The 13,732-nt window shown below is 40.5% G+C and overlaps 1 protein-coding gene across 2 annotated transcripts; it reads left to right on the top strand.

The window, feature by feature from the left end:
• The first annotated feature begins 688 nt into the window (after positions 1–688).
• kif7 (kinesin family member 7) lies at positions 689–12,817 on the top strand. 2 transcript variants are annotated; one of them, XM_084540801.1, is made up of 20 exons: positions 689–767; positions 2,652–3,044; positions 3,220–3,417; positions 3,513–3,912; positions 3,998–4,345; positions 5,207–5,387; positions 5,493–5,645; positions 5,766–5,924; positions 6,107–6,252; positions 6,480–6,601; positions 6,726–6,866; positions 6,956–7,161; positions 7,333–7,530; positions 7,666–7,791; positions 7,978–8,154; positions 8,250–8,465; positions 8,570–8,776; positions 8,975–9,173; positions 11,092–11,253; positions 11,572–12,817. In XM_084540801.1, the coding sequence occupies exons 2-20, from the start codon at positions 2,714–2,716 to the stop codon at positions 11,958–11,960; spliced, it is 4,059 nt and encodes a 1,352-aa protein (XP_084396927.1). In that variant the 5' UTR covers positions 689–767; positions 2,652–2,713; the 3' UTR covers positions 11,961–12,817. The 2 variants fall into 2 exon arrangements, with proteins under 2 accessions (XP_084396927.1, XP_084396926.1); XM_084540800.1 differs by having other exon boundaries at positions 5,207–5,399.
• The last annotated feature ends 915 nt before the right edge of the window (positions 12,818–13,732 follow it).

Genomic DNA, 13,732 nt, shown 5'->3' with positions numbered 1-13,732 from the left:
GTATATAAAAGGTAATCATTTGGGTTTGCATGAACTTATGCTGCATTCACTGACACTTGGGAACTTGGATACACTTTCTGATTTCCAACCCATAGAAGTCAGATTTCCCAACTGTAAAACTAAGTACATCTTCAGCTGCACTGAATACAGCTGGTGTAAAAAATAATGGGATATACCTATTTCTCCTTGTCTAACAAACATTGTCAGGAAGGTACGTTTACAGACAAAACATACTTGAAATTTAATTGTCAAAAACATGGAAAGGACAAAAACATGTGTGCCAGTATATGGAATCAGTATACGTAAGTTACTTCAGTCAGTATAAACAGACACAGATCTGGTTTAAGTTACGTACTGGTATTGATCAGGCAGATGATTATTTGCAATAACAATACAAGATTGGTCATTTGATGAACAACGATTATGTTGAACATCTAGTATATTATTGTAAAATCTGCTAAAAATATATTTGGTAATTAGGCGACCTACTGTATACTGTTTTTTAATGCATGTGGATGTGGTCAGCAAAAGTATCTTTCAATAATATTTCCTGCCTTATATCACGTATATTAAACTTTTGAGGTACTCTTATGTATGTATTGTTTTACCTCTCTGTAGTGATGCTTCCGTTGCTGCAGCCCAAACCTCCGGGCTCCTCCTCTGGACTGCCCCTCAACTTCCATTCTCCAAAGGAAAAAAAAAAAAAAAAAAAAAAGTTCTCCACCAGTGTTATCCTGAATTCATGGTGTAACTTCTGCTACATCAAAGTAAGTTGTGTTAACTGTTAGTTGCTCGACGAGTACTTACCTAAACCAGTGCATGCGATTTAACGTTCCTCAGTCTGTACGGGAACACATGGTATCACATCTTTATGTCCCCCTCCTCATCCTCATGTTTTAGAGTTCGCCGATTCTGGCTAGCTTTAGCCTAGCTGGAGTTAACTAGGAAAACAAGCACTCCAAAGGACCGTGTGAACTCCAGGAAGATGTGTAACATTTCAGCAAGAAAACGAGAAAAGGTCGGACTGCTGTGTGCTCGTTAGTCACTGCTAACAGTGGTTTACCTTTTAACTTAACTTAGCTGGCTAACGTTACCCAGCTAACTTGGTCAACCCAAGTTAACGTCTTTCTTTTTTTTCTTTTTCTTTTTTTTCTTTTTTGCACGAGACAACGGCAGTAACACGCTGGCTTATCCGCACGGACAAAATACAGATGAAGTAACTTTAACTTTACTTTTAATCGATGTGTAACGTTAATTCGTTGGTTTAACCCCGAGTTATTTGACCAAAGCGACGCTGCATGTACAGCTCACCGCTAACTGTTTTGATCCAGCTAACTAACTGTTGTTATGTGAGCTGTGCCAGAATACAGGTCACTTACTATCACTTGCCAGAACATTAGGTACACTAGTGAAAATGAATGCTGTCAAATGTAGGAGTAATGCACTAAATGTTATGTTTATTTTATGCTGAACAACAGTTAAAAAAAAAAAAAAAAAAAAAAGGTGGTGAATGAACTATATGATCAATTTGGATGATGTCGTTTGTGGTGCTGTTAAACTGGATTTGAATTAAACACAAACGTATCCAAAACACAAATATTTAAACACCAGTCCTTTAAAACCGAAGAAGCTATTTAGATGAGTAATGAAACGTCTTCAAGAAACTCTACAAGTCCAGTTTCCTTTCTCTAACAAAACCTTCAGACATAAACAAATTGCTTCTGTTATTTAGTCTAGCCCACTGACTGAAATTAAGTGGTCAAAATAATAGAAACATGTGTTGGCACAACACAGTTCAATAGTACTACAAACCACAGCCTCCATAATGAAAACATGGTTGTACCTTTATGAAGATTTAGTGCAGGACTGTGATATTAGGATGCATTTGCTGTCACTAGTGTACCTAATGAACTGGCAAGTGAAAGTATTACTGGCTGGTCCTTGCGTCTTTAAAGAGCTTTTTTTAAAAAAAATTTTAATCAAAAATTAAATTAAAAGTTTCTACAGATTTTCAGTTATTACATACCACTTCTGGGAGATTAATGCAGCTAAAAAAAAAAAACCTAAAGTAAAATTTATATTTACACAGGTCTGTGAGTTCTTCACGCTGTAAGGGTTTTAATAAGAAGTACTTCTGGGAAGTGTTAGTTTCCATGAGCAGAATGTGAACATGATAAATACTCTCACTTTCCTTTGGGCAGCTGTTGTCTGCAATTTCAACAGCACTGTGGCTATGGTTTGTGACCAAGGTTTTATGCAACTTGTTTTGTGAATAAATGCAAAGACTATGAAACTATTTCAATTTGTCATTTATCAGAGATTTTTCCTTTTTTGTTAATACATCTATGTCTGGCTGTAATAGCTTTGTTAAGACAATTGAATTGTTTGAATTTCTTTGCATACTTATAATTTATTAGTATTTAATTTTCTGGACCAGCCTAAATTATATATAATAATACCAATTTATAAAAGTAAACCTTTAGTGATAAAGGTTTTTCAGTTAAATCACACCTGCTGTCATATAAAATGGAAAAGAAATCTGTGCTTGATCTGCAAGGTTAGTTTGTAGCATCAGCACACCATCAGTCACATCCTCACTAATGATCTTATAACATGCAAATTACATGACAGACGATTTCTGTTCCCACTAGTTGCCCAAAGATGATCAATACGTAACAGAGGAAGAGTGAAGGCCTGTAACAGTGCAGAAGAAATGTCTCCCAAAGTGCCCGGTGGCCAAGGCAGAGGGGACTATTCAGCAGTGCAAGTCGCTGTTCGAGTGCGTCCCCTGCTGCCTAAAGAGCTTCTGCACTGCCACGAGAGTTGTATCACCGTGGATGCTGAACTGCATCGGGTTACTCTGGGTCACGACCGTCACTTTCTTTGTGACTTCCTGTTTGAAGAATCTTGCTGTCAGGAGGAGGTTTATTCTGCGTCTGTTCAGCCGCTCATAGATGCCTTCTTCCAAGGTTTCAACGCTACAGTCTTTGCCTATGGACAGACAGGCTCAGGCAAGACTTACACCATTGGAGAAGCTAATATTTGTAAGTTATTTATTTATTTTTGCCTATGTAACATTGTTCATTTCAGATATTAGTAAGTAGTTTCAACACGGCAGTTGGATTTTTTGGATTTGCCGAAAGAATTTGCGCTATAGTCTATTCAAGTCTTTTTTACGAGGCCAGTTTCATGCCATAGTCGGTTTTACTGTATTTTCAGGTTCCTTCAGAGATGAGGAGCAGGGTATCATCCCCAGGGCCGTTGCAGATGTCTTCAAACTGCTAGATGAAAATGACCTCACAGACTTCTCTGTCCGAGTCTCCTATCTAGAGGTCTACAAAGAGGAGTTCAAAGACTTACTGGAGGTGGAGACTGCCAGCAAGGACATTCACATTCGGGAGGATAAAGGCAACATTGGTATGCAGTACGCCACCATGTTTGTTGTTTTTGTTTGTTGTTGTATTCTGAAGCATTTTCCTTATTTAAAAGGCTTTGTATATGTGTCTTGATAGTTTTGTGCGGAGTAAAGGAGTGTGAAGTGGAAGGTCTTGATGAAGTGTTGAGTCTACTGGAGTCAGGAAACACAGCCAGGCACACTGGTGCAACTCAGATGAATCCAAACTCCAGCCGGTCACACACCATCTTTACTGTGTACATGGATCAGCGCCGGGGAAGCTCTCGCCTTTATGGGACTGCTACGAGTTCTGGACCACAAATGTTGTCTTCCAAGTTCCACTTTGTTGACCTGGCAGGGTCGGAGCGCATCTTAAAGACAGGAAACACTGGAGAGAGACTGAAAGAGAGTATCCAGATCAACAGCGGCCTTCTGGCTCTGGGAAATGTTATCGGGGCACTGGGGGACCCGAAGAGGAAAGGCTCTCACATACCATACAGAGATTCAAAAATAACAAGGTAAATTTAGTTAACATACTGAGTGAACAAAACATTGTTTCACAGTATTAGTTTGGTTTACTTTTTTCATCTTTGTTTCTACTAGGATACTGAAAGACTCTCTGGGAGGAAATTCAAAAACACTAATGATTGCATGCATCAGCCCATCTTCTTCAGACTTTGATGAGAGTCTGAATACACTAAACTATGCCACAAGAGCCAGAAACATTCAGAACCGGGCCACAGTCAACTGTAAACGTGAGCCAGATCGTGTGGAGGGCCTGGAGCAACAAATCAAGGCCCTTCGCAGAGCCCTCGAAAACCGCCAACGCTCAGAGACCCGCATCATTGCTCACGCTGATCCAAACAGGAGGCCTCGACTCGGGGAGGGAGAGATCAGCAGACTGCAAGCCCAGAGCGCTCACTATAGGACTTGCACAGACACCGCTTACAGGTTAACGCACATTCATTAATGGAATTAAACTACGTCTTTTAGTAGATCAGTTAACACTAATTGAAATTAGAAAATGATGTAAAACATTTTATAATTTTTAAATGTCTTGTTATGAAAATCTGCATTTTCTCAACTATTTCTTGGTACGTTTTATTGGTGAATGAACAACAAACAAGTGTGTTGTTTTATAGAAATCATAACTCGCAGTTTTCACCATATAAATTAAATTTATAAATTCAACTATATTTATTATAATAATCAAAATTGTCTCAAGATACATAACAGAACCCAGATATGAAGATGTTCTTAAACAAACCTGCTACATTACAGACTGGTTATTCTTGTAAAGAGTCAATATAATTGCTCTTATGCACCTCTTAATGTGTGAAGTGACCATAGTGTCATGCCCAGGATTCTGCCCAGGCATGTGAATTTGACCTTAACCAAAAAGGATGTGTTGTTAGGAGGATTCGCTGGTGTATACACTGAAACCAAATCTTTGATATTATAATATGGCCATCATTGTTCAATTTACCATGAAGTTGAATGAAAAGGCCAGACTAAGAAAATGTTCTTAATTTATGTCTTGTTGACATGCTTAAAGGACATTCTTTATTCTATGTTTGCCTAGACACAAAATATTATGAAACTATAGTTTTTGGACCACGGTGGAGCTGACTTCACTTGATGTATAGTGCATATAAAGCACTTCTTAAAAGCATGCATTTTAATTATATAGTGACTGAGTATCAGTCCACAGTCATCCTCAGTGTGAGATATCCTTTTGACACAATCATTAGAATTTTAGAAGCATTAGTGGTTAGAGTCTCCTTCAATTTCTGTGGTGCTGACTTGTCACAGGCTGCTGCGGGAGCTGCAAAGTGAAGGTGCTCTCACTGCAGAACAGAGTCTGAGAGTGAAGGAGTGGCTCTGCTCGGTGGAGGAGGAACGAAGCGGACTGACCACTGCCTCTGGACCAGACAGCGGTATCGAGAACAGTTCCACTGAGGACAGTCTTGCATTGCGGAGAGGGAGGCCTTCTGTAAGGAACCAGGTGTATTTCTTTTGCTCTCTAAAGTGACTACTGAGGATTACTTTCAACTTTTATGTAGCTAGAGTACTAAATTGTTGATGACTTATCATCTAGGACACAGAATCTGTGGAGAGGTGGAGCCATGAGCAGGACTGTGAAAAAGAAGACAGTATAGCGGATCTTCAGTCACAGATCCAGCGTTTGGAGAGAGAGAACACAGACTTTCTAGCAGCTCTGGAGGATGCTATGGAGCAATACAAGCAGCAAGTAAGGCACAGTTTTACTAATTGTGGTTTTTCCTTTAGAGCTTAAAGATGTTTCGTTTGTGAAGTCACCACAAAGTTGACTTGATATATTCCTGATTTGATTGTTTTCCTTCTCTCTCAGAGTGATAAGCTGCAGGAGCAACAGGATCTGATAGCAGACCTGCAGTGTCAGCTTTCTACTCCTGGGATGATGGGCCTAGGCCTAAATTTAAAATTGCGGCCCCACACAGCTCCTATGGGCTCCGTGCAGCGCAGTCAGAATGGAGGCACATTCAGACAGGTAAGCAACCAGCAGAGCTACTATTTCAGAAATCTCTTTAAGATGCCCAGAAAGGCATCATTTTGAACTTATTTGGTCTCTGAGCATCTTCATACAGATTGAAATTAATTTATAAACGATTTAACAGAATGTGCTGCAGCTTGTTAAAGTCTTGTTCTGTGTGTTTATTTGTGTGATTGCAGCTCAGTCCAGTGGCCCACCTTGGTAATGGGCCATGTGTTGATCAGGATGGGAAATTTTATGAGGAGATTGACACCTTGGGAGGAGCGGAAATTCTTCACAGGGAAAAAGAGTGGTATCATTACACCCTTAGCCAGGATAGATTCAAGTATGTTGTTCTTCAAATCATATCAAATCATAATTTGCAGCCTGCACTGTCTAAACTGAGTTTAACTTTCACAATCAAAATAATCTCAAGCTGATTTACAGAACCCAGAGCCTGAAACCTTTAAAAAAGTGTAAAAGAAATTCAGCTATGTTACAGATTGATACTTGACTGCTCTGGCACTCATGTTATGTGTGAAGTAATATACTGTATTGCCCTGATTGTATCAGGCAGGTAAACCTGACCTGGACAAAAAGGGACATGTTGTCAGGAGGACTAGCAGCTGGTGGCAGAGGGCCAGTATCTCAGCTGCCTGAACCAGACCGACGTCCCTGTTTAGCCAGAAAAGCATGTAAGTCTAGCAGTGTATTTGAAGAAATAGTGGGCATATCTGGGGTATTGCCTCAAATCTCTCTCTTTCTCTATTAATTATACCACCTCACTGACTTCTTGTGCACTCTCTCAAATCTCTGTAGCCAATTCCAGTACTGGAGAAAGTCTGAAAAGTTTCGAAGGTGTTTCTGAGTGGGGTCTTCTTCAGGCACAGCAGAAGATCAGGGAGCTGTCAGTCACTATCCGCATGAAAGAAGAACTCATCAAGGAACTGGTGAAAACTGGTACAAATCTCAATCACGTTACCCCTCCTTGTCTTCCAAATAGATGTTCTCTGCTGTGTTTTTGTCATTCAGTTGTTTGTGTTTTTTAGGTAAGGATGCTCAAGCCTTAAACAAGCAGTACAGCCATAAGATCACAGCTCTGGAGAGCGAAGCTGTGCAGGCTCGACAGGAGCTCCAGGAGGCCCAACGGCAGCTGCAGGATCTAGAGAGGCAAGAGAGAGAAATCAGCACAACAGACACGACCAGAGCACAGGAATGTCGCAGGAAGATAGCTGCTGCTCAGAGCAAAGTTCAGGTTCGACTGTCACACCTCTGAACACATGCATTATAGTGCAAAACACAGGAAGCTAACAGCTATTCATAGAAAGTTGTTGAATTGTGTGACTTCTGGAAGAATATTTTTGTGCAGCTAGGATGTTATTGTTATTCCAACTCCAATGGAAAAATATTTCTGGTTAAATACTAGGTACTAAGTCAGCGTCAGCGGGATACTGCTCGTCTTGCCAACCTTCCTGTTCAGAGTGAACGCCGTGTGTTAGAGCTGGAGAGAAGTGTCCAGTCTATGAGGCAGCAGCAGGAGCAGCTGCAAAAGCGCCTGCGTCAGGAAAGTCAACAGAAACGACGTCTGGAGACCGAAATGCAACGAAGAACTCACAGAGTCAAGGTACTGCTCAGTGGCAAGCAGACATTGTCAGTTATACGTGATGACTGAAAGTTTTGTTGAACAAGTATTAATGCCACATTTTAGTGGGGAATAAGTGTATTTCACCTTTATCTTCTCTCCCCGCCACTATTGAAGGAACTGGAAATAAAGAATGAGCAGCAGCAGAAGATTTTGAAGATAAAGACAGAGGAGATCGCAGCCTTCCAGAGGCAGAGACGCAGTGGCAGCAATGGCTCTGTCATCTCATTAGAAGAGCAACAGGTGAGAAGAGATTGGTCTAAAATGTACTAAGTGTGTATTTTGATTGTTTAAATAAGTTTGGTGGATCAATCTAATATAAAAAACTTGGAACTATTAACTAAAAGTTAACTAGTAATAGTGATCCTGACTGATGTGTCCTGTTCTTGTACGTCTGTGTGCTTTTGTGCCTTGACCCTGTGTGAGCAGAAGATTGAGGAACAAAAGCGCTGGCTGGATGAGGAAATGGAGCGAGTACTAGACCAAAGGAAAGGCCTGGAAGATTTGGAGGGAGAGCTGACTAAACGCGAACAAATCCTGGCCAAGAAAGAAGCCTTGCTACAGGAACGCAGCGGACTAGAGACCAAGAGACTGCGCTCCAGTCAGGTAATGTATACATAATATATAATTAAACACTAAAACACATTAAACACAGGAAACTGGCAAATGTAGATTTTCTTTCAATTTTGTCTTTGCTCTAGGCCCTAAGTAAAGACCTGGTGACTCTAACTGGACGTATTGAGACACTAGAGCGAGAACTGAGTGAGAGGAATGGTCTTCTTCGCAGCAGCAGTGCTCAAGACTCCCAACAGATCCGTCAAGAGATCTCCAACCTACGTCAAGAGAAAGATTCACTGCTTAAACAGCGAGTTGAGCTGGACGATAAGCTGCGGCAGGGTAACCTGCTGTCACCTGAGGTCAGATATCATTTTGTAGTTTAAGTGCCTTAATGTGGTTGTCAGCAATGTTGTTGTTTGTTCACATCTTCATGAAGCCCATCTTTTCACTCTGACTTTACCAGGAGGAGCGAACCCTTTTCCAGTTGGACGAGGCAATTGAGGCTCTGGATGCAGCTATTGAGTATAAGAACGAAGCCATCACTCAAAGACAGAGACAGCTAAGGGCGTCTGCCAGTATGCTCTCCCAGTGGGAGATGAACCTCATGGCCAAGCTGAGTTACCTGTCCGCCTCTGAGACGAGAGCTCTGCTGTGCAAGTACTTTGACAAGGTTGGTGTAACACTCAAAACATCAGCTATGGACAATGGTGGCGGTCCTAATTTTTGGCTGGTTGCTTACTTTACTATGCAGTTTAAAGTTTAATTGCATTGTGCCCTTTCATAAGAAAGCTGAACACGCAAGGTGACACTGAACTCTGTATGAATCAGCATGTATCCTGAACGGCATTTATGTGGACATGTCCTGTAGGTGGTGTCTTTACGTGAGGAGGAGCGTAAGCTGCAGCTTGCCCTGGCTGAGCTGGAAATGCAACTAGATGAGCAGCAGAGGCTGGTTCAGTGGTTGGAAAATGCCCTCGATCGCACACAACTGGACACAGATCGACGACTTACACAGCAGCAGAAGGAACACGAGAGGAGTGTGCAGCTCTTACTGCAGCAGTGTCGAGGTGAGGTTCATACACGGAGCATTTACAAAAGTAAAAACACTATCTCTAAAAACAAGTTGCCTATGTGTGTTCTAGAATCTGTGACTATATATTATAAATTCCTTACTCAATGATCTACACTGGATATACAGTATATTAGGTTTGAAGCCAGAGTATACACTAGATCAGGGGTGGGCAATTATTTTTCTCAAGGGGCCACATGAGAAATCGTAAATATCTTGGAGGGCCGTGCCAATAGGCTGAACTCAAACCTGCGCCTGCAACATTGGTATGTTTTATTTTGTGCTGGTGTTTTTAGTAAAGGGATGATCAAGATAGCAATTAGTCATACTTAAAGCTTGAAATGCTTTACAATGAACACATTCTATTATTCAGATTTAGATTGAGATTCAGAAAACTTTATTTGTCCCCAGGGGGCAATTTAAGTTATAAAGTGCAGTTAATTAAATCTTTAATGAAATCTGTACCAATGAACTTTTAAAATATAAACAAAATTTATTTAGTTATTTAACTGTTAATCTATTAGTATGATTTGTTTTTTAAATGACCATATATAATATTTATATTGGCTAATACTACTGTATATTAAATAAATGATCATTCATTCGACTCAATCGATCCTAAACCACACATGTCAAACTCAAGGTCCATAATTGTATGCGGCCCGCAAGATAATATTTTCGATGTATCCAGTGGTGGACAGTAACGAAGTAAATTTACTTGAGTACTGTACTTAAGTACAGTTTTTGAGTATGTGGGTTATCCGGCTCATTTTTGGCTGTGATACATGATATAAGTGTAAGTAAACTAGCCAACAAGTTGTTTATCCATCAATGTTACAAAACTGAATGTTACAATAAATGTTTAGGTATTGGTAAATATACTTCATGATGTGTTCAAATGTAACTACAATATGTAGAAATTGCATTTGTTAATGAATGCAGCTGAGTCTGTGTTCTGAGGCTTCTTGCCTTTATCTGTTTATTTTTGAGCTATAAACATATCTGTAGCTGAATCGCATCAGTGGATTGTATAATGACAATAAAGCTACTTTCCTTTCCTGTATTTCCTGAGATACTTTTTAAATACTTTTACTTAATTATTTTTTTAAGCACATACTTTAGTACTTTACTTAAGTAATATTTTGACTTAGCTACTTTTACTTGTATTGGAGTAATATTTGACAAGGAGTATCTGTACTTTTACTCAAGTAGTGAAGGTGTATACTCTGTCCACCTCTGGATGTATCAGAATCAGAACTGACCCGCATTTATTTTGCGTGCGTCAAGCAGGAACGTCAATCAGCTCATCCTCCCACCTTTATTGACAAACTTGTCAGAGTCTCATGGTTGCCTTGGCAACCGCTCAGCGTATCGGTACGGCAGCGCGGCGCTCTGAAGTTCATACGGTGGACCAATAATACTAAAATACGTTAACGGAGATTCTGACACAAAGTAACGATGTACCGGTTAGCAACGTCACTATGTCTTTGTAACCAGTTAGCAGACCAGTTAGCAGACAACGGGCTAAAGCTTACTGTTCCACGGTAGCACACACGGCAGACAGAAAACTTACTATAAATGACAACATCACTGCAGCAGCTAAACACCAGTCTGTTAACATACACGCTAACATACAGACACACTGAAAGTGTCCGATAGCCAAATAACAGTGTGTTTAACACGGCATTAGCATGCTAACTTAGGACAGCACGCAAAAAAAAAAAAAAAGTTCTGTCGAAAACAAATGACAAGCTTTACGCGGGCCGGTCAGAGTCAGCCAAAGGGCCGTATACGGCCCGCAGGCCGTGTCATGCCCAGGTCTGCACTAGATTAAAACAACAGTCACAAAAGGTATTCACTTATTTGTTTGATTGTTTTTATCGGTTACTCATGTTTGTGTCCTGCCATCCCAACAGAACAAATGGATGAGGGCCTGGCAGGACGGCAGCGGCAGTATGAGGGATGGATCCATAACCTCAGCAAGGAGCTGAACCACTACAAAGCGGCTAATCTGGAACTAAGCAACAAGCTAAGGGAGCTCTGTGCTTCGGCCAGTCAACAAAAAGAGCATCCTAAAGGTTTGTTTTTATTCTCATGATAATCATTGTGTTTAGATATTGCAGCAAAATGATGCCATGACTTGGTAGCTACAGAAACTATTTGAACTTTCTATTTAAATCCTACTTTAAATTTGCTTTGATTTCCTTCAGCTCTGTGTTGCAATAATGAGGCAAACCCACGTTTGCTATCTTTCTTTACTTTGCTGTTTAGCTGTTATACTTGCTTGGCCTTGGCCTATTTGCTCTGTCTTTACTTTAATTAATTTCCAGAATAGCTGTTTGTTAGTAGTATTGTTAAATAGCACTTCTAAGTGTTCTGAGCTTGCTGTCTTTCAGTCGTGCCATCTGATGGTAAACCTGCAAATGTTGGCAGCTTGGAAAAGCTGACACGCTGTCATGACGACAACACAGGAAGCAGAGGGGCGGCTCAGTTTGACCGACCTTCTAGGTCCAGGGAGGAAATGCGGGAACTGGTGAACACCCCTCTCCCATCCACCTGGAGACGCTCCTCTCTCCCCACTGAAGAACCTGCTGTCATGGAGGAGCTTCAGGGTGCTGGGGATGTTTCTTTTAACCGTGTAGTTCAAACTGGTATGGGGTCCTGGGGTGGGCAAACATCCCTGCCTGTGGTTAAATCTCGCCGGGAATCCCGTCGCTCCAGCCTCAACGTCGGACCACTGACCTCAGGCAATGCATTAATCGATGTACGGAGAAATCCTGTCTGAAAGTAAATGTGTTGCGCAACTCAAGACCTTTCACATAGATTTATGTTCTGTGGTTTCTGAAAGACTTTTTAGTATTTGTACTTCAGTTTTTTACTTTTTTAAAATGTTTTAAATGCATATCCACTGATTTTATACAAAGCACTTTTCACCAAGGTCAAATGTACGTTTTTAGGTTGATAGGTACAAATCAGTTGCATCATTCTAATCGTGTAGTCTTTTGGCCTTCATTGATATTTTCTATTAAAATGTTTTTGCCTTCTACATTCATGTGGCTTATGTTCAAGTCAAGGCTGCACATCCTCATATTTTCCACGTTGCTCTAATTACTTCCACAGCTTTAGATGCAGTAATGGAGAAATGTTCACTATTTGGTGGCCTGGGGTGTTTTCCTGCAATGGAGTACAGGGAATAACGCATCTCTGAGATAGGGGTGTGGACAGACACAATCTGAGCACCAGATGGCAGTATAACAGCGTGTCTAAAATATTTCTAGACTCCTCTCTAATAGTCAGGTTTTTATTCCTTGTAAAATATCTCTCCCTTTAAAAAAACAAACCTGTTTAAGATGTTAATGGTAACATTAATTCTCATTATAAAACTAGCATAGTGTTGTAGGCAGTGGAGAAGCGGCTTGTAAAGTGAATACAAGACAGACAGAGCAGCATGAAATCCTTGGAACACAGAAAATACAACTTTTCCGAAGAGGGGAGGCCGGTTTCAGGACTCTCCTGTGTAACAGAGGGCAGATTCTTGGCAGGAACTAATTTGAGGTGTGCTCCATCCTCATAGAAAATTAAACCATTCAACTCACTAGCGGTATGAGTTGCACACCTCCAGGACAGTAAAAATAAAGTAGTCTAAAGAGACGCCATCAGAGAACAAGTGTCCTTAATGGGGTCTGAAAATGTATTCTTTAGGGGTGGTCCAGCTTTAAAAGGTTCATGACCCTGGTTTATTTAATCAGGAATAAAGATTTTGTGAATGTACTCTGAAAACACCTTCAGGAGACTATTGTTTCACAAGGTCTATAAAGCATACAGTACAGCCTGCTGCCTTTTTTCTATATTGAATAATCCTGTGAAGTTTTGACCTCTCGTGCAGCTTCAAGGCAAATCTTTAATGAGCAGATTAGCAGACATACAAGCGTAGGCTTGTATGTCTGCAGGAAAATACATTAAAAACTATTGGGTTTTTTAGCCCATTTGTGGCTAAAATGTATCAATAGTTGGAGTGTATAAAATGGTGTAAAATGTGTCAATTAGTCAGAGAGGATTAAACCACATGCAAATGAAGATCAGATTTACTACCACTGGGGGGCGCTGAAGTTAGACACTCGCCAGTTCTTTATGACTGTTTTAATTATTGGGTAATAGATGATAATCCATCACCTGCTTTTGGTGCAGGAAAAACCAACATGTGTGTAGGTTCTGGGATGTCAGACATAGTTCCTGAATAGTTATATCTGTTTTAAATCCTCAGAGAAATAAGATCAACCTGTTGCCTGATTTGGTTCTTAACAATGTAACCCTTGGCATTAACACAACCAATTTAATAGGTCTTATAGGAGGCACGTGACAAAAACTGGCTTTGGACTAATTGTAAAAAAAAAAGTAATTAAACTGATTTCCTGAGCCTTTTTTCTCTGTTTAAGCACAGTTTCTATATTAAACACAGACCAGATTTTAAACAGTGCGACCCCAATATCATGTGGCGCCTCCAAAACACGCACGCGCTCAAACACGGGGAGAGTGATTGGTTCTCAGCGACCTGCG

Source organism: Chelon labrosus, assembly GCF_963514085.1.
Source record: "Chelon labrosus genome assembly, chromosome: 3".
Classification (NCBI taxonomy): Eukaryota; Metazoa; Chordata; class Actinopteri; order Mugiliformes; family Mugilidae; genus Chelon; species Chelon labrosus.
The sequence above is the reverse complement of the archived record's forward strand: the minus strand, read 5'-3'. Positions and strand labels throughout refer to the sequence as shown.